Source organism: Vicugna pacos, chromosome 21 (genome assembly GCF_048564905.1).
Source record: "Vicugna pacos chromosome 21, VicPac4, whole genome shotgun sequence".
NCBI classification, from domain to species: domain Eukaryota; kingdom Metazoa; phylum Chordata; class Mammalia; order Artiodactyla; family Camelidae; genus Vicugna; species Vicugna pacos.
This window is the reverse complement of record NC_133007.1, coordinates 4,228,357-4,255,022: the sequence shown is the minus strand read 5'-3', so window position 1 is coordinate 4,255,022 and position 26,666 is coordinate 4,228,357. Positions and strand designations below refer to the sequence as shown.

General features: G+C 39.2%; 1 protein-coding gene across 1 annotated transcript; it reads left to right on the top strand.

Annotated features, from left to right (window-relative positions):
* Positions 1–19: 19 nt before the first annotated feature.
* On the top strand, positions 20–26,666 carry TSEN15 (tRNA splicing endonuclease subunit 15). The gene is made up of 5 exons (XM_072945944.1): positions 20–254; positions 2,652–2,733; positions 3,013–3,148; positions 24,676–24,817; positions 25,281–26,666. The coding sequence occupies exons 1-5, from the start codon at positions 126–128 to the stop codon at positions 25,299–25,301; spliced, it is 510 nt and encodes a 169-aa protein (XP_072802045.1). The 5' UTR covers positions 20–125; the 3' UTR covers positions 25,302–26,666.

Sequence of the window (26,666 nt, the reverse complement as noted above, 5' to 3'; positions counted from 1 at the left end):
CGGCGTCGAGCGCTCCTCCCGCGCGGGCCGCGGGAAGCGGAACCCAGCCGCGCGGGTGCCGCTGTTTCTGGCCGGGCCGGGGACGGCGGAGCGCGGTGCACCACGGGCGCGCCGCACGGCCGGGCATGGAGGAGCGCGGCGAGCCCCAGCCCCCCGCGGGCTGCAGCCGTCCGGGCCCGGGCGGCGATCGCGGCGGCGCGGCCGGCGCCCCGTCATGGGCCCCCGAGGACGCCTGGATGGGCACGCACCCCAAGGTCAGGAGGCGCGAGAGGAGCAGGGCGCGGGGGCCGGCCCCTGGCCTGGGCGGAACGCCCGGGCCGCGCTCGCCCGAGGGCCCTGGACCCCCTGCCCGGCGGGGTCGCCGAGCTTCCCCGCCGCGAGCCTCACGGAAGGTGGCCTCTTATGCACGGGCAGTATTGTCTTTCTTTGTTGAAATGAGTTGAGCTGTTGCTCTGACCTCGCCCCCTCCTCTCTCCCTCAGGCCATTGTAACTTGGGGTGCAAAGCCTTAAACCCATCGCGTCTCAAGGCAGATAATAACTAAGTGATTTTCAAAGTGAGTAATACAAATGCAGACCTGGAAAATCCAACACCCAGTATCTTTCCTTTTGAAAAGCCCACTAATATGCCACTAATATCACAGTTTTGCTTTCTAGGGCTCGTTCTGGGGATGCTCTCATTTAATCCTCACATTAACCAAGCGAAACATGGTCCGAGGATAAGAGGCAGGAGTCCACCGTGATAGAGGTTTGGGCACAGTCTGCTCTTGCTTCTGTTTGGCAAATTGCTCCCTTGTACGAGTAATGTGCCAAGTGATGAATGGACAGTGAATGGCAATAAGGGTTTTGTAGGAATCTCAGGGACTAGATATTTTGTTCTAGTAACTTTAGTTGAATTGCAGCCTTATGCTGGGGAGCAATATTTCATAATTATCTAAAAGCAGTCAAGAAAAGGAAAAGCGTGAAGATTTAAGTCTGAAAAGAGTTAATCCTTTTGCATCTTCTTTTGCTTGATTTTATCCTCCTGCTCTGATCCCCTCAAGGTGAGAAAGACAGACACTAGCGTGAAGATGTTATTCAGGGCCTTAAAAAGAAGTGTCTTAGCATGGAGAGGCCACGTGGTGGTTAGGAGCAGGAACTCAGTGTCAGACTGCATGAGTTTGAATCCTGGTTCTGTCACCAGCTTTGTGATTTTTTTTTTTCCTCCAAGTTGTTTTATCTCGTTGTTTCTCAGCTTTCTCATCTGTAAAATGGGGATAGGAAAAGGACTGACCTTATAGGGCCGTTACAAGATTGAATCAGTTAATAGTGGTAAAGCATTTGACATATAGTAAACACTACGTAAGTATTTAACAAGTGTAACACCAGTAACAGGTTTTAAAAACTTCATCTAGGTTTGATGGTATGATTTAGTTTTCATGCTTGCAGATTTTTTTTTTCTCTTTAAAGTCAGCAGCCCAATAGGCTGTAACCATCAACTTTTCTCTTTTGACTTTTCTTCTTAAAGGATCTAATTGATTTAAAAAAAGAAAGAAAAAATATTGGGTGTTTGACTTTCCAGTTCTGCATTTGTATTATTCACTTTGAAAATTACTTAGGTTCACCCAGTAACACAGTATCAACTTTATTATCTTTAAACACCACTTTCATTATATTACTCTCATGCTTAGAGAATTTCCTTATGGGTAAAATTCAAACTTTTAGCTTGGCCATCCAGACCTTGCCACCCCAGTGGCCTTTTCTGTGTTATTTTCAAACACATTTGAGATTTAGGAGTCAACTAATAAAATCCTTCTCCTGCACTTGCACATACCTAGGAGGATGCTGATGGGAAAGTGTGATTTCAGATCTGCACCCCTGTGGGCCTGCTGGTGCCTACCGCTGCATTAGCCCTGCTTACCCATCTAGTCATTGACATAGCTGCACTACCTCAGGCTTCTCCTGCAGGGGCAGGCTTCTGAAGAATGCTCACCCAATGCTGACCGACAAGTATGAAAGCAGCAGCGGCTTGCTTGGTCCTTTCTTCAAGATCCAACAATTAAATAACTTCCTACTCTTGAGCAAGAAGGTGTGGGGAGAGAGGCCGGGAGTGGTCTTCTAGCAGACTTTCTCCACAGGCAAATGAGAGACCAGGGAAGTAGAGGCTTACATTAACATGCTCCAACAAAAGTCCCATTAAAAAATGTCTCTACTTCTTTGTGATAAGTTCTTTCTTTATAGGCCCTTGCATATGTGTTGCTTATTCCCACCTTTGTGTGATTACTCACATCATTACTCTGCCTTCTCCATTTATGCAAATCCCACATGTCCTTCAGGGTCCAGTTTGCATCCCGCTTCTGCCAAGAAACATTCACTAACCAAGCCACCAGAGTGAAGCTCCTTTGACCTGTTGTGTCATTTTTTTTAATTCCTTCATTTGATTTTTAATCATTTACTGTCATCTTTTATTATTTACTTAACGATTGCAAGTGTGCGGTGTTTGCTCTGATAATCAAAAGTTTTTTTAGAGCCAGGGAGCAGGGCTTAATTGCCTTGTAACTCCCACTATACCTGTAAGAGAGTCTTATATATTATATATTTGATGAGTAGTTATTGATTGAAAGAAAATATTAAGAGATTCTTCTCTGTTTGACAATTACATTTTGATTTTCAGTATTTAGAAATGATGGAGTTAGATATAGGAGATGCCACCCAAGTTTATATAGCATTCTTGGTTTACCTGGACCTCATGGAGAGTAAGTCATTTGTTTTATTGTTTTGTTATTGGGGTTGGGGGGGAGGGGATGGCGAGTTGGGTTGGGATATAGCATTTATGTATTTGCTGTTAATTTTGTCAATTTTATGATTTCTTTATTCATTTACATTGAGAATTACTAGGTAACAGAAAATACTAGAAGATAAGAGAAGACAGCTTTATAAGCAGTGTTTGCTCAGCTGAGTATTAGGTAGATGTTTGGAATTTTTATCTTTTATTTTTAATAAATGTTATTGTCCATTCAATGATGCACTTTCAGGTAAAAGTTGGCATGAAGTGAACTGTGTGGGATTACCAGATCTCCAGCTCATCTGCCTTCTTGGTACTGAGATCGAAGGAGAAGGGTTACAAACAGTGGTGCCTACACCCATCAATGCGTCCCTCAGCCATAACAGGTGAGCGGGTGATTTTGATCTTTGTTTAACAGGTTAGTCCCTTTCCTGAAAAAAGCACTAGGAATCATTCAATTAAAGGCAGGAATATATTTTAAAAGGAATTTGGGGTGCAGGGATCATTGCTTTTCTCTTGGTTATTTGAGGAATATGTTAAATATGAGTGTTTAAGAAGTATTTATTAAGTTAACACTTACTGTATTTTTCATGTTTGTTATGAATTGTTTTATTTTTGATCTTTTTAACATTTTTTATTAATTTATAATCATTTTACAATGTTGTATCAAATTCCAGTGTAGAGCACAATTTTTCAGTTATACATGAACATATATATATTGTCACATTTTTTTCTCTGAGCTACCACAAGATCTTGTATATATTCCCCTGTGCTACACAGTATAATCTTATGTATCTATTCTACAATGACTTGGATTTCAAAATTATTTTCGATCTTTTTAACTTTATAAAAAGGCATGTAATCTCTTGAGGCTGACTTTATAGACTTAATATTATATTGCTAAAGTTTACTGTGTATTTTTGGGGGTGACTGCTATATAGTGTTCTGTCAGGTGATGGTATCAGTTTTCACATCTACTCTCTTGATGATGGAGTGTTGCTAATGTTCAACTTCAGGGGATAATTTCAAACTATTTTCCTAAGTGGCAGCCTCCGTTTACTTTCCCCTGCAATGTAAACAAGATCTTTTGGAGCTGTGTGGTTTCTGATATTTAGTGTTGTCTGACTTTTACATTTTTGCCAGTTGAATGGGTTATCTCAAATTTCTTAATTTGTATTTCTCTGATATTGAACATTTGTTTATATATTTATTATTTCCTCTCTTGAGAAATGTCTGTTCATATCCTCTGCCTGTTGGATTGCTTGTAATTTTCTCATTGACTTCTAGTAGTTCTTTATATATTCCTTGATAATAATCCTTTGGTTGTGTTTCCCACCTTTAAAAATCTGTCTTCCAGGTATCTTTTGATGACTAACAGGTCTTAATTTGAGTATAGTTAGATTTACCCATTTTTATAATCAATATCTTTGTGTCTAGTTTAAACTTTACTATCTAAAGGTCTAAAAGAAGTTCATCTATATTTTCACTGAGTTTTAAAGTTTCCTTTTTTTCCAGTGGTGTGAGAGGAAGATTAGGGACCCAGTTTCCATATGGATGACCATTTTTTCTACCTCCACTTACTGAATAGTGACCTTTCCTTATTATCTGACATATTATCTCTGTCATTTTCCACAGCTCCGTCTATGCATTGATTTACTTCTGGGCTCTCTTTATATTCCATTGGTCAGTATATCTATGCTTATGCCAATACCACACTTTCCTAATCACTTGCTCCTAAGAAGTCCTGGTATATGGTTAGCAGGTCTCCTTTTCTGCTTTTCCTCTTTAGAAGCTGTGGCAGGCAGCCTCTAGCATGGCTTCTTATAATCCAGCCTTCTGATGGTCACGCCTTCGTGTATTCCCCTGCCCTGGAATGTGGTCTGGAGCTAGTAACTTGCTTTTAGCAAATAAATGTTGGCAAAAATGATGAGATGTTACCTCTAAGATGAGGTTATAAAAGGCCATGGTTTCTGTCTTGGGCTCTCTCTCTCACTTGCTCATTCTGAGGGCAGCCAGCTGCCCTGTGAATTATCCTACAGAAGGTAATACTGATGGAGCAAGATTCTTGAGCCGTGGGGAGGGGTGGATTCAAGAGACTAGTTGAAGAGATTAATACTGAGCTGGAGGAGGAGCCCCTCAGCCTCTGAGGCTGTGGGGCAGATACAAAGGGCAGTCTGCACATAACTGTCTCTGAGAGTGTGTCTAGGTAGTGAAGAGGGCAGAGCACCTGAAATTTCAGCATGAAGCACTTTGATGAATACCTGTTTTTTTCCTTATTCTCTGTGGTTAAATGCATAGTGATCTAGTGGAAAGAGCACTGTACTGAAGCCGTAGACCTGGGTTCTGGTCTTGGCATTGACACTTAACATGTTGTTTGATGACTGGCAACACACCTAATTTTTCTGGTTTCGCTGTATCTTTTATTGAGGGATATAGATTATCAGTAGATAATGTATAAGTTCCCTTCCAAATCAAAGCTACCATAATTGGGTATTTTCATTGTGTGTCTTCCATAGAACTGTATGAAACTCGTTTTTAGATTTCTATTAAGTATTTTTTGTACATGTGCTTTGTTATGAGAATTGTTTGTTTGATATATCAGGCTATTCATGCCCTTCTTTGAGAAGCTTCTTACTGTGGGATTTTTCTGTGTGTTTGAGAATCAATACACAACAATTTTACTCATACCATTTCCAAGCCTTCCTCTGTCTAAGAGACTTCATTCATTCCTTAAATCTCTCCTTTTGTGTCTTTTAATTACTGTAACAAATACCATCCTAGTATTATTGTTGTATTATTTGCTTGGACAAGGAACTACCATTTAGAATTAACCTAAATTTAATCTTAAAACATAAAATAGTCTATGTGAATCAAAATCTTTTCAAAAGTTCAGAAGTACTATTTGTGTCCTGTTAATTTCTAGTTTTTCCCAGCTGTTTGTTATTGCTTTTCTAGCTTCTTAAGCTTGTCTTTTTCTTTAAATAGAATTAGTTGGAAAGATAACTTAGTGACCTATTTTTACACCTTTGCACTTAATAACTCAGAGGGCTTAAGTCTACATGTCTTGCTTTTATATAAATATAAATATATTATGCAGTAAAATTTAGCAAACAGCACAAATGAGCCCAAAAACAGATGAGACTTATTTTGCCTTTCATGCCGTAAAATTTTCTCAACTCAAAGCATGCAGATAACCTTTAGCAAATAAAGATGTGTGTGTTTGTTTGATTTCCTTCCTCCATTTTTAACAGAAGTGACATTTTTAGGCAGAAGGCAAACTCTTATCTATTTTTACTTCCATGTGTACTTTATATATAAAATGTTACATATCTAACAGTCATGCTGCAATTTCAGATGTTTGTGGTTAATGTAGGAATTTTCCTTCATTAGTAACCCAGAGAAGAAAATTACTGACTTTGAATCTTTGGCAGCCTTGTATGGGGCAGAAATTCATTAAGGCAAGTCCTAAAAGTATTTGGGTAGGAATTTATGAAGGCAGCTCACCGTAAAAAAGTACACTTTTTCTAAATTTAAGAGAGCAAACAGCTCTTACTTTGTTCAATAATAAATCGTCTACAGAATAAATCACTCTGTGTTCACTTTTAAGTATCATTCTTTTTGGATAATGTTGCTTAGACTTTTTAATCTTTATGTAGCAAATGTTTATTGAGTGTTACGTGTCAGGAAGTGACCAAAGTGCTGGTGATAACGTGTTGATCCAGCCTCTTTCTTTTTTGAGATGTAATTGACATACAACATTATATATTAGTTTTAAATATAATGATTTGATATTTGCATGTATTTCAAAATGATCATCACATTGAGTCTAGTTAACATTCGTCACCATACATAGTTAACAGAATTTTTTTTTTGTGATGAGAACGCTTAAGATCTACTTTCTTAGCCACTTTCAAATATGTGGTACAGTATTATTAACCGTAGTCACTTCTGGATGCTACGTTCCCATGACTTACGTATTTTATAGCTGGAAGTTTGTACCTTTTAACTCCTTTCACCCATTTCACCCACTCCCGACCCACTGCCTCTGGTAACCAGCAGTCTGTTCTCTGTATCTGTGAGTTTTTGTTTTTGTCTTTGTTTTTTTAAGATTCCGCATATGAGTAAGATTGTATGGTATTTAAGACATCCTCTTGAAAGTAATGTTGTAGTACTAAATGTTGGCTTGGAAAATAAGTTTTATTTCACTTTTTTGGTAATTGTTAGATGAGAGCTAGTAAAAGCAGAATTGTCCTTTGTTCAGAGATTTAATTAACTGTGTAATTGGGGACCACCTCCGCTTACTTTCTTGTTAGGTAATTGAATAACAGGGGTGATGGAGTACTGATAAGTACATGAGGTTGTGTTAGGTCCCAGAAGGAGGACAGGAAAGCTTCCTGAAGGTGGTAGGAGACCATGTCTTAGTAGGATAACTCAGGTAGTTAAGCATGACTGCCTGCCTAGCATGTAGGTGCTTAATGATATCAGTTAAGGCCGCTAATAAACAAATGAACGTGTAGAACTCATGAGAGAAGAAGGGAAGGATGGAATACAAGGGGGAGGGTCTGCCTGCGTCATGAAGACCGTCCCTGTTTGCGCTTTTTTGCTGTCACTGATTGTACTGTCGTGAGTAGCCATGGAAGTGTGTCCTTGTTCTCACGTGTGAGTTTCTCTAAGGTCGAAGCCTGGGGGTAAAATGGCTGGGCTAGGACAGACAGCATTTACACCTCCGTCTCTATTGGTTATTACTGACTTGCTCTCTAGAAGGTTATCAGTTTGTGGTCCCACTGACAATATGTAAGTTTCCACAGACTAGGAGAAGAGATTTACTGACATGTGGCTGGCAAAGATTAATTCAGAATGTATAGATAACTTCTGTGACTCAAGGCAAAAACAAACCAATTAAAAAACATGGGCAAGGAATATGAGAAGGGCAATTCAGAGAAGAGGAACCCAGATGCTCAAATCTGTATGTAATCAGGGAAATTACAAATATAAAACGTGCTTGTTCATGTTTTATCTTAGTGATGCAGAGGCTTTTCAGACCGTTTACATTGTTTTTGTTTGACAAAAAGAAGGTGTTAGTTTGGGGGGAACCTTTGAACAGAGCTACAGCTAGCTCATAAAGTGCCTTTGAGTGGATTAAAAAATGGTACTCCCTCTGGTCATCCAAAAAAAGTCTCTTCATCAGAATTCAAGGTTCAGCAAATAGCATAAACAGGATTTCAGATGCACTTGTAGCAGGCATCCTTGTGCAAGGCACAGTCTGTAATATACGTGATTCCCTGGACCTGAATCATGTCTGTTGAGTCCTAGGTTTCTAGAAAGAACTCTGTAAAAATGACTGCTACGTGGATAATGTCATTGAAGGGCTTTGACCAGGGGAGTGATGCTGTGGGTTGCTCCGTGTGGTCATAAGTATTTTGCATACATATAGAATAAGTATTTCAAAGTACCTTCACAAGTATACTCTCATTTTACCACCTCTAAAATCCTTAGTGGTACAAAGGGTACTTGTTTTATCCTAGTTTGACATACGAGAAGCTTGAGATTTTATGCTCTGCTGTTTCCAAAAGACAATAAAGGATTAAGTCAGTTACACCAGGATCTCATATTAAATAGCGAGGTCTCCCTGCTAATAGAGCTTTTCCTGCCTTGTTGGTGATTTTAAAGTCTTTCACTGTAAAATAAAACCAGATGCAGAAAACTACACCATGTAAATGTATAGACTGAGTTATAAGGCAATCATCTTGAACACTGGTAACCACCACTAAGTCAAGAAATAGAGCTTTTCCAGCCATCCCAGAACCCCTTCCCTATGCCCTGTCGCAGGCATAGCCTTTTCCTTACCCACAGAATTAACCCTTACTCTTACTTTTATAATAGTAACTTCCTGTGTGTCTCTGTAGTTTAGTCATGCCCTTTTTTTTTTTTAAGGGAAGCCAGACTTCGGAGGTAAAATACATGTACGGTAAAAATCACTCATTTCAGATGCACAGATCTGTCATCTATATTGTATAGATTACAGTATCTAATCTTAACGCATATGCTCATGTAACCAGTGCTGCAGTTCCTCAGAAACTTCCATCATGCCACTCTGTCATCATTTCCTGTAGTTTGTCTTCTCCAGAATACCATATAAATAGAATCATAGCCTTTTGGGTCATGCCCCATCACACAGCATCGTGGTTTGGAGAGTCTTCCATGCTGTTGCATGCATCACGAGTGTGTCCTTTTTTGTCGCTGAGTAGTATTCCATTGTATGCATGTGCCACAATTTGTTTATCCAGTCATCAGTTGTTGGATATTTGGGTTGTTTCTGGTTTCTTGGCTTTTGTGAATGAAACCTCTGTGAACATTCTCATATTGGTCTTTGTGTAGACATCGGCTTGCATTCTCTTGGGTGAATACCTAGGCATTGAATTACTCGCTCACATGGTAAATGTATTTTTAACTTTATAAGAAACTGCCGAACTATTTTTCATAGCAGTTATGCTATTTTCTGTTCCCTCCAGCAGTGTGTGAGAGTTCTGCTTGCTCCACATCCTTAGGAACATTTTGGATTATCAGCTTAATTTTAGTGATTCAGTTAGGTTTTTAGAAGTATCTCATTGAGTAATATGCATTTTCCTAATGACTAATGCTGTTGAGCATCTTTTCATATACTTATTTGCCACTCGTAGCTCTTCTTTGATCAAGTATCAGTTGAAATCTATTGCCTATATTGTACAGATTGTATTGTTTGTCTTCTCATGAATAAGAGGAGTTCTTTATGTGTTCTGGATACAGTTCCTTTATCAGAAAGGATATGATTTTATACAACTGCAGGGTCTGGGGAAACTGCAGTCATAATCTCTAGAGTCACTGACCAAACCTGCTGCGTGGAGTCTTGGATTCACTTCAGTACGAAACAATCTGAAGTCCTTTCCAGATGCATATACCACCCAAATACATAACCTTTTTTTTTTTTTGAAAATATTTTCTCCCAGTCTGTGGCTTATCTTTTTGTTTCCTTAATTCCCTTAGAATGGAGGTTTTTAATTTGGATTATGTCCAATTTATCATTTTTTTTTCTTTTACAGTTTTAGCTTTTGTGGTCTGTGTAACAGATATTTGGTGAACCTCCAGTCATAAAATTCTCTCCCATATATATATATGTATTTATTTTAGAAGTTTCATAATCTTAGTTTTTACTTTTAGGTCTTATGATTAATTTTGAGTTGAATTTTGTATATGGTATGAGCTGAGGGTCAAGATTTCTTTTTCTTTTTTATCTTTTTGCAAATGCATGTCCAATTGTTCCAGCATCATTTATTGGAAAGATTCCATTTAATTACCATGTGAGCTCTGTTGGAAATCCATTGATCATATGTGTGGGACTGTTTCTGGACTCTGTAGTCTGTAATACTGATCAGTATGTCTGTCTTTATGTCAGTGCCAAACTGTCTTGATCTCTGTAGTTTTAAAGAAAAAATTGAAATGAGGTAGCGTAAACCCTCCAGCTTTGTTCTCCTTTCAGTACTTTTTGTTTGGCTGTGCTATTGTGTGGCATACTCGTGGTGCATTTCAGCGTTTCCCTGTCCGCTCTGTTTTCTGCAGATTGGCAGCTGGGACCAGCAGCTTGATTCGATACAGTTTGATCATGTTAGTAAAGACTATAGCTGGTAATCTATTCTTTCTTCCGGGGCACATAGTATCTGGTTGCCTCTCTGTGTGGTCTCAGTGGCTGCCCATGCTGAATGCCTAGCTCTTCACGGTGCTTCTCACCTTTGTTTGTGTTGTTGTTGTTCTGAACCGTGATACTAATTCATTCTAGTCTGTTCCCTTCAACTTCGGCATAGACACAGTAGGGCTTCCGTTGATAAGTTGTTGCCAGCACCTCCCAGGACCTGACTTCCCCATTTGACTCTCACTCAAAAAGCACAGTAGAACGTGAGCCGATGAGAATGGTGATACATTACGGAGAATATTAATTTTATATTAAAACGCAGCCTGCCAGCCCTGATGCTTTATTGTGCACAACCCACCTGAGCACATGGCTGTGAATCACTCTCCTGGCCTGTGTTGCTTAGCTGCTTGATTCCTCAACAACGCTAATGACGTTTTCATTACTAGGAAGTCTGGGTGGTGTACAAAACCTGAGAGCCCGAGGAGCGGGCACAGTTGCTGCGGGCGCAGTTGCCAGTTATTTACAAAGGGCATGTTGCGTGGAAGACACGATGGCTCTCTCCTTTGTTCAAGTCCCAAGTTTTGGAGTCTGTTGTTTGTAAAACTGGACCACACTCTATCATTTACATAGTTCAGTACAACTTAGTTACAAAATGTTTCCCCAGTGATAACAGTAGTCGCACTGCAGCCCTTAAAGCTACCGCAGTAGCTGTCCTGCTGCTTGACTGCTGAGGGGCAGAGCCGCGCGAGTACATTTGCATGGCTTATTCGTTCCATTATTTACTTTCTGGTGTATATGTATCTGGTGACTCCTTAAAAGGTACCAATTCTAGATGACATTTTCTGTGTGTGAATTTCTAAGAATACCCAAACACTTTCTGTATCCATTTCCCGCTTACTTTCCCAGGCTTTGGACCTGGTGATTTTATGTACATAGTTCCTGGCAAGAGTACAGGCAGATTCCATTGCAGAGCGAATGTGTACTTGAATAGCAGTGAGTGAATGCATTACTTTGAGCAAAGTACGGCTTGTGACTGGTGTTTTCTGTAAAGCATTTATACATAATATTTGTTCATAGGTGAAACACTTTAGCATTTTTTTCACGTCTCAGAGGGTCTTGTGAATACTAGTCCCTTGTGAAAATATTGATTTAATACTACTTGCTGGTCTCCAGTGGGAGAAGAGAATTGGTAAAGTGCCCATATCTGCTATCTAGTGGGGGATGTATGCTGGTGGAGTAGCAAGTTGTTTGCACTTCTTGAAGGGAGGGACTCAGCTCCTTTTTCTCTCATCTAAAACTGTTTCCTAAAGCTCATGTAAAAGAATCTTTAGCTTACATGTTAGGATACTACATTAGGTTATGTATTTGGGTGGTATATGCATCTGGTAAGGACTTCAGATTGTTTCGTACTGAAGTGAATCCAAGACTCCATGCAGCAGGTTTGGTCAGTGACTCTAGAGATTATGACTGCAGTTTCCCCAGACCCTGCAGTTGTATAAAATCATATGAATAAGTTCATAGGGGTCACGGAGAGCTGGTGAATTTATTGGAACAACCAGAGGAACCCTAATGAAATCCAGGGGCTTTTATCAGAGCTAAGGTAGCAGGTGGAGTCAAGCTGGTGTTCGGATATCTTAACCAGCTTCTCTCGCGGGTGAAGCACATCACGACAAAGCTAGGACAGCAGCGTCCCGGGGCTCTGTGACAGTGTTAGTGTTCTAGGGGATTGTTTATGGGGAAATAGCGTAAGAAACTTACATGAGGACCCAGAGCACATTGTGAGGAAAAAAATTTTCTTCTATTTTTTAACTACCAATTTTTTTTTCCTAATAGAACTTACGTCGTCTTCCAATTTCAATGTTGATTTAGTTTCTTTGGTAAAATATGAGGGATGTGCTAAAAACTGAAACCTCAGTTGCCATATTTTAAGCTTGTCTGTCTTTATACATAAGTTTAAAAAAAAAAGCTGAGCAAAGTGTTTTGTGCAATTAGGAGATCCAGGGACAGTTAAGATACTGTTTTTTGAAACACTCTATGAATCTCCTTTGTTACAAAAGATTGTAGTTGCTTACTTAGTAATACCAATGAATCATTCATCCTTTTACACCTGACTGAAGTGTAAGTGGCCCTCTTCTCTCGCTGCCAGAGCAGAATAGTGGATAGCTCAGTGAGGATGGAGCCTCTCCAGTGACCATTTTATCCCCCAACCCCACAAATTAATGGCATCTCTCTTGGTCTATGGTGATTGATAACCTCTTTAAAATGGGTACCGTCAGCCAATTTATCTGAGAGATACTTTTTCTAAATGTTCTCTTTCTTAGCATCTTCCAGTCTGACTATTACTCTAGAAACACAGAAAAAGCCTTCAACATTCCGTGTACCAAAGTGGTCTTCGCCACTTCAGCGGCCATAAGGCTAAAAGTCTAAGAACTTTTGTCATTTGGTTCGATCAGACTTCTTCTGGCAAGATTCTTGTACAGTTTATGCCTTAAGAGAAGTGAAAACAATCCATTACACGGAGAAATGAGTGTCAGAGCCACAGTCAGGATTTCTAGCCTGTGACGTTTTTAATTTAGTGTCTAGCTTATTGAACCATATCAACCTGTTTCCTACAACATTGTTGTCAATGTTTTCAACATTTCGAAAGAATACATTCTCCCTTCTTCCTAACGTTGATTCAAAGGAAGTGCAGTTCTTTCTTCTCTGTCGGAGTCACTGTAGCTTTTAAATATAGTTCATAAAGACTGTAAATAGTCATTTTCTTTTTTTAAAGAGCATGATTATTTTAAAAATATTTTATTAGCTGTTTATGTGTTACCACAGCAGTAACCCAGATAATAAAAATGGACCAGCTGTTTATTTTTAAATCCATTGTATCAGTGGCTTTATGAGAAGAAAACCCATATTTTAAAACACTGAGATGTGTAGGGAAAATTAAAATTTTATTTATTGTTCTTATACGAAAGTAATGTTCATTAAAAAATTATGAATGGATATAGTTATACTTTTTCTTTAAGCATGAAATATAATGAATATAAATACAGTTACAGACTATCTAGAGGCAAAGTAGGAGCACATTTTGTTTTGTGGGAGGAGGATAAAGAAGTAGCTTGCATATTACCCCAGTGTTTTCTAGGTTGCTCATCCATTAATTAGCCACTTGTTGTGTGCTCCACTCAAGGGGTACAAAACACCACAAAATGCTTACAGTCCAGGGCTGGGACAGGCATTTCTATCAGACGTAGTGAAGGCGAGGAGGGATGTGTCCAGGGCTCTGAGGGAGACTGCAGAGGGAGGACAAGGAACCTCGGCTGGTGCTTTAGGAGGTGGGGGAGTCTGGGAAAGCTTCCTGCAAGAGGAGTCGTTTGAAATATGTGTAGGCATTCCACATGGAATGGGTTGGGAACGGATGTTCATGACAGAAGTAGTAACATGAGCAAGGTATTGAGGGCCGAAAGAGCATGACAGTTGCAAACGGTCGTTAAAACTGGGTGTTAGTAGTGGCGGGGGAGGGGGGTGCCTGCCTGCAGCTGGTGAGCGAGCCCTGGATGTGTGTGTGTGTGTGATGTGAGAGAGATGAGAATGGGAAAAGGAGGAGGAAGGGAGGAAAGGAGAGACAGAAAATACGAAAAAAGGAACCCTCCTGGAAAGTAGTAGATCAGAAGAGGCCCCGTGGGTTAAGGGCTCCTGCAGTGAAAGGAAGCTAGGTCACGATGAGCTGGCCACTTCAGGGTCTTTGGGAGACATTGGTATTTCCTGAAACAAAGGTGGGGAAATTACTTGGATCCAAGTATTAGGAATTGTGATGCTTGTTTTCTGTTTTCTCTAAAGATACCAGTGAAAACATACGAATCTGTGATGACACGGGAAACGAACAGCTGTTGGTACAAGAGCATAATTTAGGGATTTGCGGATATTAAGTGACTCCATCTCTTGCGGTTCATAGCTTCTTTGCTGAACCTTTTCAAGTGTCTGGCGTCTAAATGTTAAAGTGTTCCGGGGCTCAGACCCTGGGGCTTTTCTGTGCTTTGTGCTTGCTCCCAGATGCCCTCATCTGGCTCCACAGTTGGCGCATCACAGATACGCTGATGCCTCCCAGGTCTGTGTCTCTACCTCTGCCCCCGCCACGCACCTAGGGCTCAGGGTTAACTCTACCGGACATGTCCATTGAGACCTAAAGGCATCTCAAATTTCCACGTCCCTAAAAGAACTCTTGGTTTGCCTCGTAAACTGCTCCTTCTTCCAGGAAATAGGCAACTCTGTTCATTCTGAAGCTCAGGCCGAAAGCCTTGGAGGTCTGTGTGTGCACATATGTATGTATACGTACATATGTATGTAATTTATTTTATAAAACAATTTTAGCTTTACAGGAAAGTTGAGCAGACAGTGCCATGGTTTCCCATATGAGCTTCAGTTCAGCACAGTAGTTATTGGTGGTTATTACTGTCCTGCCTTAGGATGGTACATTTGTAACAGTTACTGAACCAAGACTGATACATTATTATTAACTAAAGTTCACAGTTTACATTGTAGTGGAGTCACTCTTTTTAGGGTGCAGTTCTATTGATTTTGACAAATTTTAATGTCATGTATCCACCATTACATACCGTATAGTTTTACTGCCCTAAAAATCCCCTGTGCTTCATGTATCCATCCTTTTGCCCCTACCCAGAGCCGCTGGGAGTCATTAAACTTTTCCTGTCTCTATAGTTTTGCCTTTTCCAGAACTTCTGTATAGTTGAAATCATACAGTATGTAGCCCTTTCCGACTGACTTCTTTCACATAGCAGCCTGTCACCGTGGCACTGTTTTTTGAGTTTTAGCTCCTCTAATTCATGCATAGTAGTGCCTCATTGTTTTTTTTTTTTAATTTGAAATTTGCTAATGACGTAATGTTGAGCATCTTTTCATAGATTTGTGTGCCATCTGTGTATCTTCTTTGGTGAGGTGTCTGTTCAGATCCTTCACCCTTTTTGTTTTTATTTAGGCTTTTTGTTTTCTTTTTATTGCATTTTAAGGGTTCATTGTATATTTTGGATACAAGTCCTTTACCAGATATGTGTTTTACAAACATTTCCTCCCTGCCAGTGAGTTGTCTTTCCATTCTTTTAATAGTGTCTTTTGCAGAACAGAATTTTTTAATTTTAACAGGGTCCAACTTAACGATTATTTCTTTCATGGGTCATGCTTTTGGTTTTATATCTAAAGGCTCGTCACCAAACCCAGTCAACCTAGATTTTCTCCTGTGCCGTCTTCTAAAAGTTTCATAGTTTTGTGTTTTACATTTAGGTCTATGTTCCATTTTGAATTAATTTTTGTGAAAGGTGTTAAGATGTGTGTCTAGATTCTTTTTTTTTTTTTTTGCATGTTGATGTCTAGTTGTCCAGCACCATTTGTTGACAAGATTATTCAAAAGCAAGACTGGATTGCTTTTGCTCCTTTGTCAGAGATCAGTTGACTGTATCTATGTGGGTCAGTTCTGGGCTCTCTATTCTAGTTCCTTAACCTATTTATCTGTTTCATCCCCAATACCACATGACCTTAATTAGTGCAGCGTCATAGGAAGTCTGGAAGGCAGGTGACGTCAGCCGTCTCACATTGTTCTTCTGGTATCATGTTGACTTGTCGAGGTCTTTTGCCTTTCCATATAAACCTTAGAACCAGTTTGTCAACATCCACAAAATAGCTTGCTAGGGTTTCAATTGGGATTGTGTTTAATTTATAGATCACATTGGGAAGAATTGGCATCTTAACAATATTGATTCTTCCCATCCAGGAATATAAACTATTTCTCCATTTATTTAGATTTCTTATAATTTCTCTTATCAGAGTTTTATAGTTTTCCTTATGTAGATCCTGTATATATTTTTCTTAGGTTTATATCTTAAGTATTTCACTTTTTTGGGTTTTTTTTAACTTTCTTTTATTGAGTTATAGTCATTTTACAATGTTGTGTCAAATTCCAGTGTAGAGCACAATTTTTCAATTACACATGAACATACAGGATTTCACTTTTTCAATGCTAATGTAAATGGTGTGGTTTTTATTTGAAATTCCAGTTGTTCATTGCTGGTGTACAGGAAAGCAATTAACTTGTGTACATTAACTTTGTGTCCCATAACCTTGCCCTATCTCTTACTAGATTTTGTCCACCTGGTTCTCAGACTCCCAGATTAATTTAACAAATTCTGTCAGTTCTCCCCTAAAAGTACATCCAAAATCTGACCATTTCTCACCACTTCTGCTATAGTGCATCACTCTGTTATAAGCTGTCTTCTCATCCACTGTACAATGTGGCCCTCCTTTATAACACTTACCACATTTATTGCTACTCAACATATTACATTTTTTTTGTTGTGTTTTTTTGCTGTCTTCCTTCCCCACTTCCTCCATGGAAGCAGGAAGTTTGTTCTTTTCGTTGCTGTCTCCCCAGCGCCTAGCCTGGTACCTGGTATTTTGTGTTAAATAGGCATTTGTTGGGTAAGTGAATGACTTCTCTTAGACTGCTCAGTTCCTGCAGCAGTGACTTGCTAAATAATATCTTAAAGAACATAAGGATATGCTACAAGCAACCGTATAAGAGTTTCTTAAAAAATTAGAATGTCTGCAGAATTCATCTGCCTTCAGGCTTTGTCTGTTACTCCCCACATGTGACACTGACACTGTAACTGTAACTGTGTGCATCTGAAGATAGAGAATAATCGTAAATCTGAGAGCCACTCTACCAACGCGATGGGTAGTCTCCTTACCTTTTAGTTAAATTCCTTTTTATCTGTATCTTGCCCCCCGACCCCTCTTCCCCTTCAATCCTTCTTTTCCTTAGAGTCTTGGGGGAAGGACTTGTATTAATGGTTGAGTAAAGGGTTAACAGAACTGAGTTCCTTTTTCGAAACGTTTTTAAAGACACTCTTAGTTATGAGATTAAAGATACTCCATTATTATTTCCCTATGATTAAAAAAATTTCCTCTCTCCAAAAGTATGTTCTTTACTGCAAATCCAATTAATGGCCATTAGTTTATTGGAGGCCTGAAGCCTCGTAACTAGTAAAATGACGTCTGTCATCTGGCTCCCCAGCGCGTCAGGACGTGTGCCCGCACACGACCTCTGTTGGAAATCCGTTGCTGGTGAAACCCCCAATTCTGGCAGCTTCTTTCAATTGACACAGCATTTTTTTTTCTTACCCTGAAAAAACAACCTTGCAGTTTATTTTAGCAGAATGGCTTCCCACTCCGTGAATAACCACACAGGCACTTAATTGTTCAATAAACCCCCCTGGGACTTGTAACTGTCTTGATTTTTTTTTTTTTCAGTAGGAAAGCATTGGCATGGTCCCAAGGAGGTGGTCTGTGATTCCTGAAGCTTTCCTTAGGGTGAGCCTGTGGATGAATAAGGCACCTTGGGCACCAATTTAGTTTTGCATTGTGTTTCAGGGCTGCATTACAGTGTGTCGTCTCAATATATCATAATGAGGCAAATCAGGGAGTTAATGTCTTTCATTGATGAAGCTACAGCGTGTATCAGTTTGGCCACATTGAAGAGGGCAGAAGGAGGTAATTGCTTTCTGTGGGCCGAAACTAATAATAATTTTAACCCATGATGCATTTCATTCTATTTCGACAACATTTGAAGTTAAAATTAATGTCGTCTTGACCTTTCTTGTCCTTTGTGCAAATCTCCAGAGATTGCTGAGTCTTTATGGTGGGACTGCTACCAAAAGAGGAATGACGGGATTCATGGCAGCACTTAAATAGCTCGGAGGAGGGGCAGCGGCCAGATGTCATCACCTGTGTGTCTGCCTCTGGCTCGTCTTCACGTTAGCTCTGTTAAACTCCAGAGCGACTCTGTTTTCAGTATGCTGGGCTCCTCTGAACAGTTGCAAACGTCAGCTCTGTTACTGTGGATCAACAGCTATGACTATTACCGATTTAGCTCTTTCTTTAGGTGTGCTTTTCCCCTTGTTATATGACAGACTCAAGAACCTGAAATTCTTACTATTCACACAAAGGTTATGTTTCACACAGGTGACTTTCTATCAAATATGAATTATAAAGGGTCTTGTTATCTGAATTATTGTTTTAGATTTGTGTGTTGCAACATCCCTACAATATCTTCCCAAAGAACTGAGCTTTTTAAAAAATATGCATATGAGGAACCTTTGTCCTGTGGTTTCTGAACTAAGACTTCAGACCGGAAGCTCGTTAGAGGCTGTCTCTGTAGTGTTTTAGTGACGCTTCACTGTTCTCAGCATCTTTACAGTCGTGTGTGATTTTTAAAGTAGAACTTTGGAACTTTTGTTGTTACGTTGAGAAAACGCAATCTGTTGACTTAAAGGCAAAGTAAACATTTTTAGGAGTTTATTAGTATCCTATAAAGGAAATAAACAAGACAAACCTCAAATAGGAAAAGATCGTGGCGTTACTTTAAACGCATGCTAGAACTAAACTAGAGGAGATCTTGAAGAAGAATCTTTGTAAGACTTCCCAAGTGTGCTTTGAGTAACAGAGGCCGGTGGACGATTTCATTCTCTTATTACTGAGCATGTTCTCTGGTAATTTCCCCCCGCACACTACCAAGGAGGGTAAACAGAGCCCTGAGACGGGAACTTCCACTTCATTTTGGACAGTGATTTCCCTCAGCTCTGAAGACAATACACCCTTTACAGCTCTGAGCTAATTTTCGAATGTTAGTATTTCCCACATGGGTGTTTTGAGTAAGTCTGAAAATGTTTTGCTATTTATATCGAAGGACTCTGGAAACAAATATGAATGAGATGGAAATTTTTATCCCAAGTTTCAGTATATGGGTCAGAGTACCCACACAGTTTACGTTAGGGAAAACCCGTACATGTGGCTACACACAGATACGTGTGTATGTTTCTGATTTAAATAATATCACATCTTGAGAGAAGGAAAATATGTAAAAGTTGTCTTAATAGGTTTTCCCCCACTTCCATCTGAGCCCCATCTTTGTCATACTCTGCCAGTAAGGAAAATTTAAAGAAACTTACTTCTAAGTTGTCTGTTGCAGTGGCTTCAGAGTGTTACTTTCTATCAGTGCTGTGTAATGAGGCTTCTGATTAATACACGTGGTTGCTTCATCTAAATATCTCTTTCTAAAGTGGATCTCGTATATGAATAGTAAGCTAGCTAATTGCCTTGCAGTTTAACATTGGTGGTAATTATTTTTTAAGGGGAAGGTGGTGATACAACATTATGCCCCAGTTTGTAAGGTGGCAAAGCTGGTAGAGATACTATATGAAAAGACTGTATTCAGTGACCGCTTGACAACTTGCAGAGCCTTGTCATGTATGCCATCTCATTGATGCTTACAGCGATAATCCTGTGGACATAGAGGGATACAGTTTTCAGATTATAGCCCCATCTATTGAAAAGTCTTTCTCCATCGAATTGCCTTTGTACCTTTGTCAGAAATCAACTGACCAGACTTACAGCATATTATGAAGTAATACATATGACAGTATTACACAGAGGATGGGGCTTTATAGAAGCAACGGAGTGACATCAGAGAGTAACTTGAAGAAATGAATAGTACCAGAAACATAAAATATGTAGGTTAATATATTTTTTATCCTTCTTAACATTTTAGAAAGACATGACATTGTATAAAGCAATGTTATAACACTGTATTGAGTTTATAATATATAGACATTATGTATCTATATATATATATGACAATAATAGCACAAAGTGGGGAGAAAGGAATAAAACTCTATTGGGGTAGTTTCTGTATTTTTTAGAATTGAATTAGTGTTAATCTGAGGTCAGTTGTAATAAATTAAGATGCATATAGTGATTTCTAGAACCTTCACTAAGAAACTGAAAAAAATACAGTTGACCCTTGTACAATGAGGGGGTCAGGAGTGCCAACCCTCTGCACAGCTGCAAACCCACGTGTGCCTTTGCAGTTAGCCCTCTATATCTGCAGCTCTGCATCTGCGGAGCCAACCAACCAGGGATCATGTACTGCTGTAGAACTTATCTATTGAAAAAATATCTACACATCAGTGTACGTGCACAGTTCCAACCCATGCTGTTCAGTGGTCAGAAGCCACAAAGAAATTAAAATGGTAAATGGTGCACTAGAAAATATCTATGTAATACAAAAGAAGGTGGTAAACAAGGAGCAGAGGAATTAAAAAAAAAGACGTGTGCTGTATAGAAAGCAAATAGGGAAGTGTCAGGTGTAAATCCAACAATATCAATATTAATTTTAAATGTGAATGGATTCAACACTCCAGTCAAAGGACAGAAATTATAAGACTGGATATAAAAACAAGATCCAGCTATGTGCTCTTTGTAAGATTGGCACTTTACAATCAGAGACGCCAGCTTTGGAAGAACCCCAGCTGTCTCCTCTACCCTCTGAATGTATCCCCTCTGTTCCATGCCTTGAAACCCTGAGCTCCGATGGTATTAGGAGGTGGGACCTTTGGAGATGCTTAAGCCACGATGGAGCCGCCCTCGTAAATGGCATTAGTGCCTTAAGAAGAGACTTCGCAGAGATACCCTGCCCCTCTCACCACATGAGGACAGGGAGGAGGACCTCCGCCAGAATGAGGCCGTGCTGGTGCCTCGATCTTGGACTTTCCAGCCTCCAGCACCTTGAGGAATGCATCTCTGTTGTTTATACGCTGCCCAGTCTGGCATTTTGTTGTAGCAGCCAGAACGGACTAAGGCGTGCACCGTTCTCTCCTTCCTTTGGTCCTTCTGTGATTCTGCTTACACGCATGTCACATGGATGTTAAATGATTCTGCACCAAAGGCCTCTGACATTTGTTTTGGTTTTTTTTTTAATTTTTCTTTTTGTACTTCAGTTAAGTTTCTTGTGACTTATTTTCAAGTTCACTAAATCTTTTCTTGGGCTCCATCTAACCTACCATTAAGCCTAGTAAATACCTTTAAAATATATTTTTTGTTTCTAGAATTTTGTTTAGAATTTACATTTTTTTGCTTAAAGTTTTCATTTTGTCACCCATTTGTCTATTTTTTTCTCAATACTGTAACATTTATTATAGTTATGGTAGAGTCTTTATTAATTCCAACATCTAAGGTTTTCAATAACCTTAGTTTTCTGAAGGTCTTCTTATGTTGACTTTAGCTCTTGATTACTAGATACACTTCCCCCTTCTTCACCCAGCTTAGAGTTTTCACTGGAGGCTGGACACTGTGTGAAGAACAGACTGATGCTGATGCTCCGCCCCCCGCCAGGGATCTCGTCCTTCCCTCTGTCTGGCAAGTAGAGCCAGGGTCTCACTTGGTCAGTGTAATCAGAAGTCAGGAGGAGTCGTGGCCGAGGTGCAACGTTAGTTACCTCGGTTCTGGTTTCAGATGTCTTAAGGATGGGAGCAGGGCTCCCTCTTCGGCAGGGCTTTGGGATTAGAGCTTGCTTGCCATTTTCCGTCCCTTCCCCAGCTTCCCATGCTGTTGCTTAAACATAGCAAAAGTCCTGTGAGGGAGAATTGGTGAACCGGAGGGATTGGTGTCCCTCCAGATTCCAGTCCCCACACCGGTTCACGTGTGGCCCTTACAAGCAGCGCTGTTCATTCCTGGTCCCAGTGGAGCTGCTGGCTCACCCCTCCAGCCCCTGTGCCCAGACTTAACAGCTGGCCTTATGGAAGGAAGTGGCTATCTGGTGCTCTCTGCTTTACCCAGGAAGGGCTCTTTTCTCATTGAGATTTAGGTCCTTTGAACTTCTTTGTGTTTACCTGTCTTTTATGGCATTGAAGAAAAATGGCATGTTTTAAAGCCCTTGTCATAGAAATGGTGGCTGTGAGGTCTTCTACATCCTGATTAGAGATGCAACCTTCTCCTGCTCTGACTTTTGAATGAATAATATTGAAAAAAAACACTGCTTTGTGATCATGTCTCATGATTCTTACCCTTGCCCTTGTCATAGTGTAGAGGTGGGGACCAGCAAACGTTTTCTTAAAGGGCCAGCTGGTAAATATTTTGGGCTTTGTGGACAGAGTGGCAAAATTGAGGCTTTTTTGTAGGCACTAATATATGACTATTCAAAATGTACCATTTAAAGATGTAAAGGCCATTTTTAGCTCATGGGCCATAAAAAAACAGGCGACCATAGTTCACTACGCACTGGTGTAGCGACAAATGATGAAAAACAATTTGAACTTTTTGATGAACAAAAAGCAAGCAAATACCAGATACTTTTAAGAAATTAAATTCTAGCGGGTTCTTTGTTACACCGTCTACCAGATTTACCCACAGTAAGTATCAAAAATGATGATACTGAGCTGTCAAGACAACTTTAAGTTTTGTTTCATGTCATAAAATTGAATAATAAATTTTAGAAAAATGTTTGTCAGAAATATTTTTTTAAGTTTATGTAGCTGAAGAGTTGGTTATAGTCATATGGAAACCTTCATTTAAAAAGCCTCATTCATTCCACTGGAGTAATTCTACTGTATATATTGAGCATTAACAAATTTTTTTTAAAAGCTGTAAGCCTCAAAATGGGTACAACTGAGTAGAAAACAGACACTTAGATGTATAAATACAAAGTAGTGATTACAGTAATGTAGCTTTGCCCAGGGCGCCTCTGTAGGATTGGGGAAAGGTGACAGGGAAGACTTCAGAGAGAAGGTGATGCTCTGCTGACTCCTGAAAAGGAACTAAGATTTTGCCGGGTAGACATTTTATTCATCCAGTATTGCCATATTGTTGAATAAACTCTTTCATAGTCACTTTAGAAATAGTTTGACTATGAGGAAACAAACTTAGAAACCCATTCTCTCCTTAGACGGTTACATGCCTGTGGAAATGTAGATGGTAGGTGGTAGATAAACAGCCTTTTGTGACTGTTTTAACAAACCAGTTATCACCCCAACATTATGCAGTGATTAAATAATAGCTTAGCAAGAGCAATTTGACTTCAGCCTTTCGAGAAGTTTATTGCTGTTTTAAATCACTCTAGCACAGTGGTGTTAAAAAGTAAAATGCGAATGTGAATCACTGTAAAAATCGCATCTCTTCTGCAGATTTAAAAAGAAGCATTGTAGTTGTTGTAATGAGAGTATTTCAAAGCAGAGAGTTTTCTTTTTAGATACTTTGTAGATTCAATAGCTAACAGAATGGGAGAAGAGTGACCACAGGAATTTTTGCTTCGGGATGGGAGTAGAACTTTAAGGGGACAAATTGGACTTTTGCTAAAGAGAATATAGTGTAGAGTTATTTATGTATTCAGTGGTAGCATGTTAATATGCTAGTAAATCTTTTTCCAATTCATGGGAAATTGGCTAGCTTAATGAAAAAAAACTGATCATTTTTTATTTGCCTTTTTGAGAAAGCTCCTCTGGAAGTCACATTTTACTGAATTATTAAACACAGGCTTTATTGAGTAGGTAATAAGGATTTTTAATTTGTGGTAAACAAAGGCTAATAGTGCTTTGAAGAGCTAGACATTAGGTATAGTAGATTATTTTCCATAGCAAGCAAACTGAAATCCTTTCTAACATTGATGCTTGATATATAATTTTTTTTAGTCTTTCTTTATATTTTTCTTTTAGCTTTTAAGTGTCAGAGTACATATTGAGAATTACAAAAATATCTACATTCATATCTAATAATTCTGATACTTGGAAAGACCCAACAGAATTATTTAAAAGCAAACAACTACCTGCAGAAAGATGCTCATCCCAGCTTATCTTTATCAGCACCCTCATTCCCACAGAAACCTGAAAGAGCTTGACAGCAATAGGGGGATGACTGGGTAAATTGTGAGTCAGTAGAATAGTATACAGCCATTTAAAGTAGTAATTATGAACACCATGTAGAAAGATGGGGAAATGTTTGTTATCGTCTGTTTTTTAAAAAACAAACCTGAATACCGAATTGTTCCACTGTAAGACACCAAGTTGGGACATTGGGAAATGAATAACCAGGATCTTGAACTAATTTTGATGCATGAAACACTCTTACTGTCCCATTCTGTAGGTTTCTAAATACAGTTTTGATTCTCTCAGATATGATGATCAGGAGAGATGGGTGAATACAAGAGAGAAGGGCTGAAAGTCAATGCATAGCCCTTACTTTGAGGATTCTCTGTGTGAGAAGACAGCTTTGAATGTTTATGTCTGAGCTTTCAGACACTTCCTAAGTGAGCATTCTGGACATAATGTTATTGCCTACCTCTTCAAGATTTCACAGCGTGTCATCTTATTATCAACTGAGTGACTGTGAACCCTAAATGTACTGTGACTTTATTTTCAGAATAAGGGAGATCTTGAAGGCAGCTCGGAAACTGCAGGGTGATCCAGATTCGCCGATGTCTTTCACTTTGGCCATAGTGGAGTCCGATTCCACCATCGTCTATTATAAACTTACTGATGGATTTATGCTGCCAGATCCTCAGGTCAGTTTTGAGGCAACTATCAGTAAACAGTTAAGAAAAAAAAAAGGAAAATTATAACATGATTTTAGGTGTGCATCAAGCCATCCATAGACCTATTTATTGCTTCTTTTGTAATATGAAAATTCAAGAAGAAAATGACTTGATTTTCTTACTCTATGGAAAATTTATAGTTTCCCAGAGCACTTCTTGAAGCCAGGATGCATTTAATTATTTGGTGAGTAACTGGGGTGGAATGTAAAGGCTTATCATAGTTTTAACCAAAAGAATACTCCTTTAGGAAATGTTAAATTGGATGGCATTTTGACTGGAACATTTCAATAAATAAGTGTATATGATTTCTTTACATACTTTGTTGGCGTAATTGGGATAATCACATTAAATATTCTAGTTTTGATTTTAAACTACATTGTCTATCAGGGAAAAGGTCCATCCTGATCTTTTTTTTTTTCTTTTTATGTCGCAGAATGTTTCCCTTAGGAGATGACATCTACACTTCCTGGTGCTTGCTTTGTTCACACAAGACTGGATTGAGACCCAGCATCCTGGTTCACCTTCTGGCTCAGAGATGGTCAGGGTTGACGTAGCTGGTCCCATCTCATAAGTTTTCTTTTTGGGGCATAAATCTCTCCCAGATAGAAGAATTTATTTTGTTCAAAATAAAGGGTAGTTGCTTTCTTACTTATCTTAAGAACTCTCTTATCTGGAGACCGTTTAGTTATAGTTGTGTACAAGTGTATGCTGAGGATGTGCCCAGAAGGGTGGAACACATGTGTCTTCTGTCATCGCTGCCACTGCCAGCTCGTCCCCTCCCTCAGCCTCCCAGTGTCTTTTCATCACTATAGCTAGCCTGGAATAGTGTTCTATATACTCACAGACACCTGGAGAGTTTAGTCTGCTTCTTCATCCCCAAAAGAAAGTAAGGGTTTTCTTTTGATTGGTATTCGTGTTGCAATGACTGTTACTTCCCTCTTAGGTTGACTTTAAATCAGAACTAAAAATATGCTCACCCAGAGTGTAAAATTACATGTGCAGAATAATAGGGACCAGAGAAGTTCCACCTGCAGGAGTCCTGGGCCTTTCTTTCCCACGTTTATTACCATCTCCCACCCCTTACTGTGTCATAGCTAGGACATTTCAAGAGGGATAGTAGGGGACAGCGTCAACCTTAAAAACATCTTTATGAACTAGACCCAGTTTTTCTACTTTTGTTAATACCTCCCAATTAAGTTGCCTAAAGTATAAAAGGTTATATGCACGAAGGTGTTTCAAGTGGCATTTTGGGACATGAAATAGCTCAAATTATAAACCACTTAAAAGTTTAAGGCAAAGATCAACAAACTTTTTCTGGAAAGGACCGGAAAGGAAATATTAGGCTTTTCAGGCCATATAGGCTCTCTCACAACTTCTCAATTCTGCTGTTTGTTGGGCAAAAATACCTATGGACAATATGTAAGGGAATGGGCATGGCTGTGTTCCAATAAAACTTTATTTACAAATGCAGGGCCATAGTTTGCCAACCCTGGTCTGGGGAAGTAGTCAATAAACATACATAGCTAATGAATGATACATTATGTACCTACTAAAAATTAGTAATGAATGTAATGAAACACATGAGAAAATACTTAGTAAAAAAAAAAAAAAGCAAGGTACCATAGTGTATGAATGGGTATGGCCAAGGCTATAAATAACACACCAAATATAAAAAGATGAGACAATAAGTTACTAACTGTGGTTATCATAGGATGGCAGGGTAGTGAATGGATGACTTTGTCTTAAGTATTTCAGTTTTTCTTTATTTGTATTACTTTTATAAGAAAAGTGTTTTAAAATAAAGGCATCCTGAAATCTA

What these genes read in the sequence shown, in the direction of transcription:
- TSEN15 (XM_072945944.1), top strand. Translation starts at nt 126, where the DNA reads ATGGAGGAGCGCGGCGAGCCCCAGCCCCCCGCGGGCTGCAGCCGTCCG. An exon ending in GCGTCCCTCAGCCATAACAG is followed by an intron (nt 3,149 to 24,675) that starts GTGAGCGGGTGA and finishes CTTTATTTTCAG; the next exon opens with AATAAGGGAGATCTTGAAGG. An exon ending in TTATGCTGCCAGATCCTCAG is followed by an intron (nt 24,818 to 25,280) that starts GTCAGTTTTGAG and finishes TTTATGTCGCAG; the next exon opens with AATGTTTCCCTTAGGAGATG.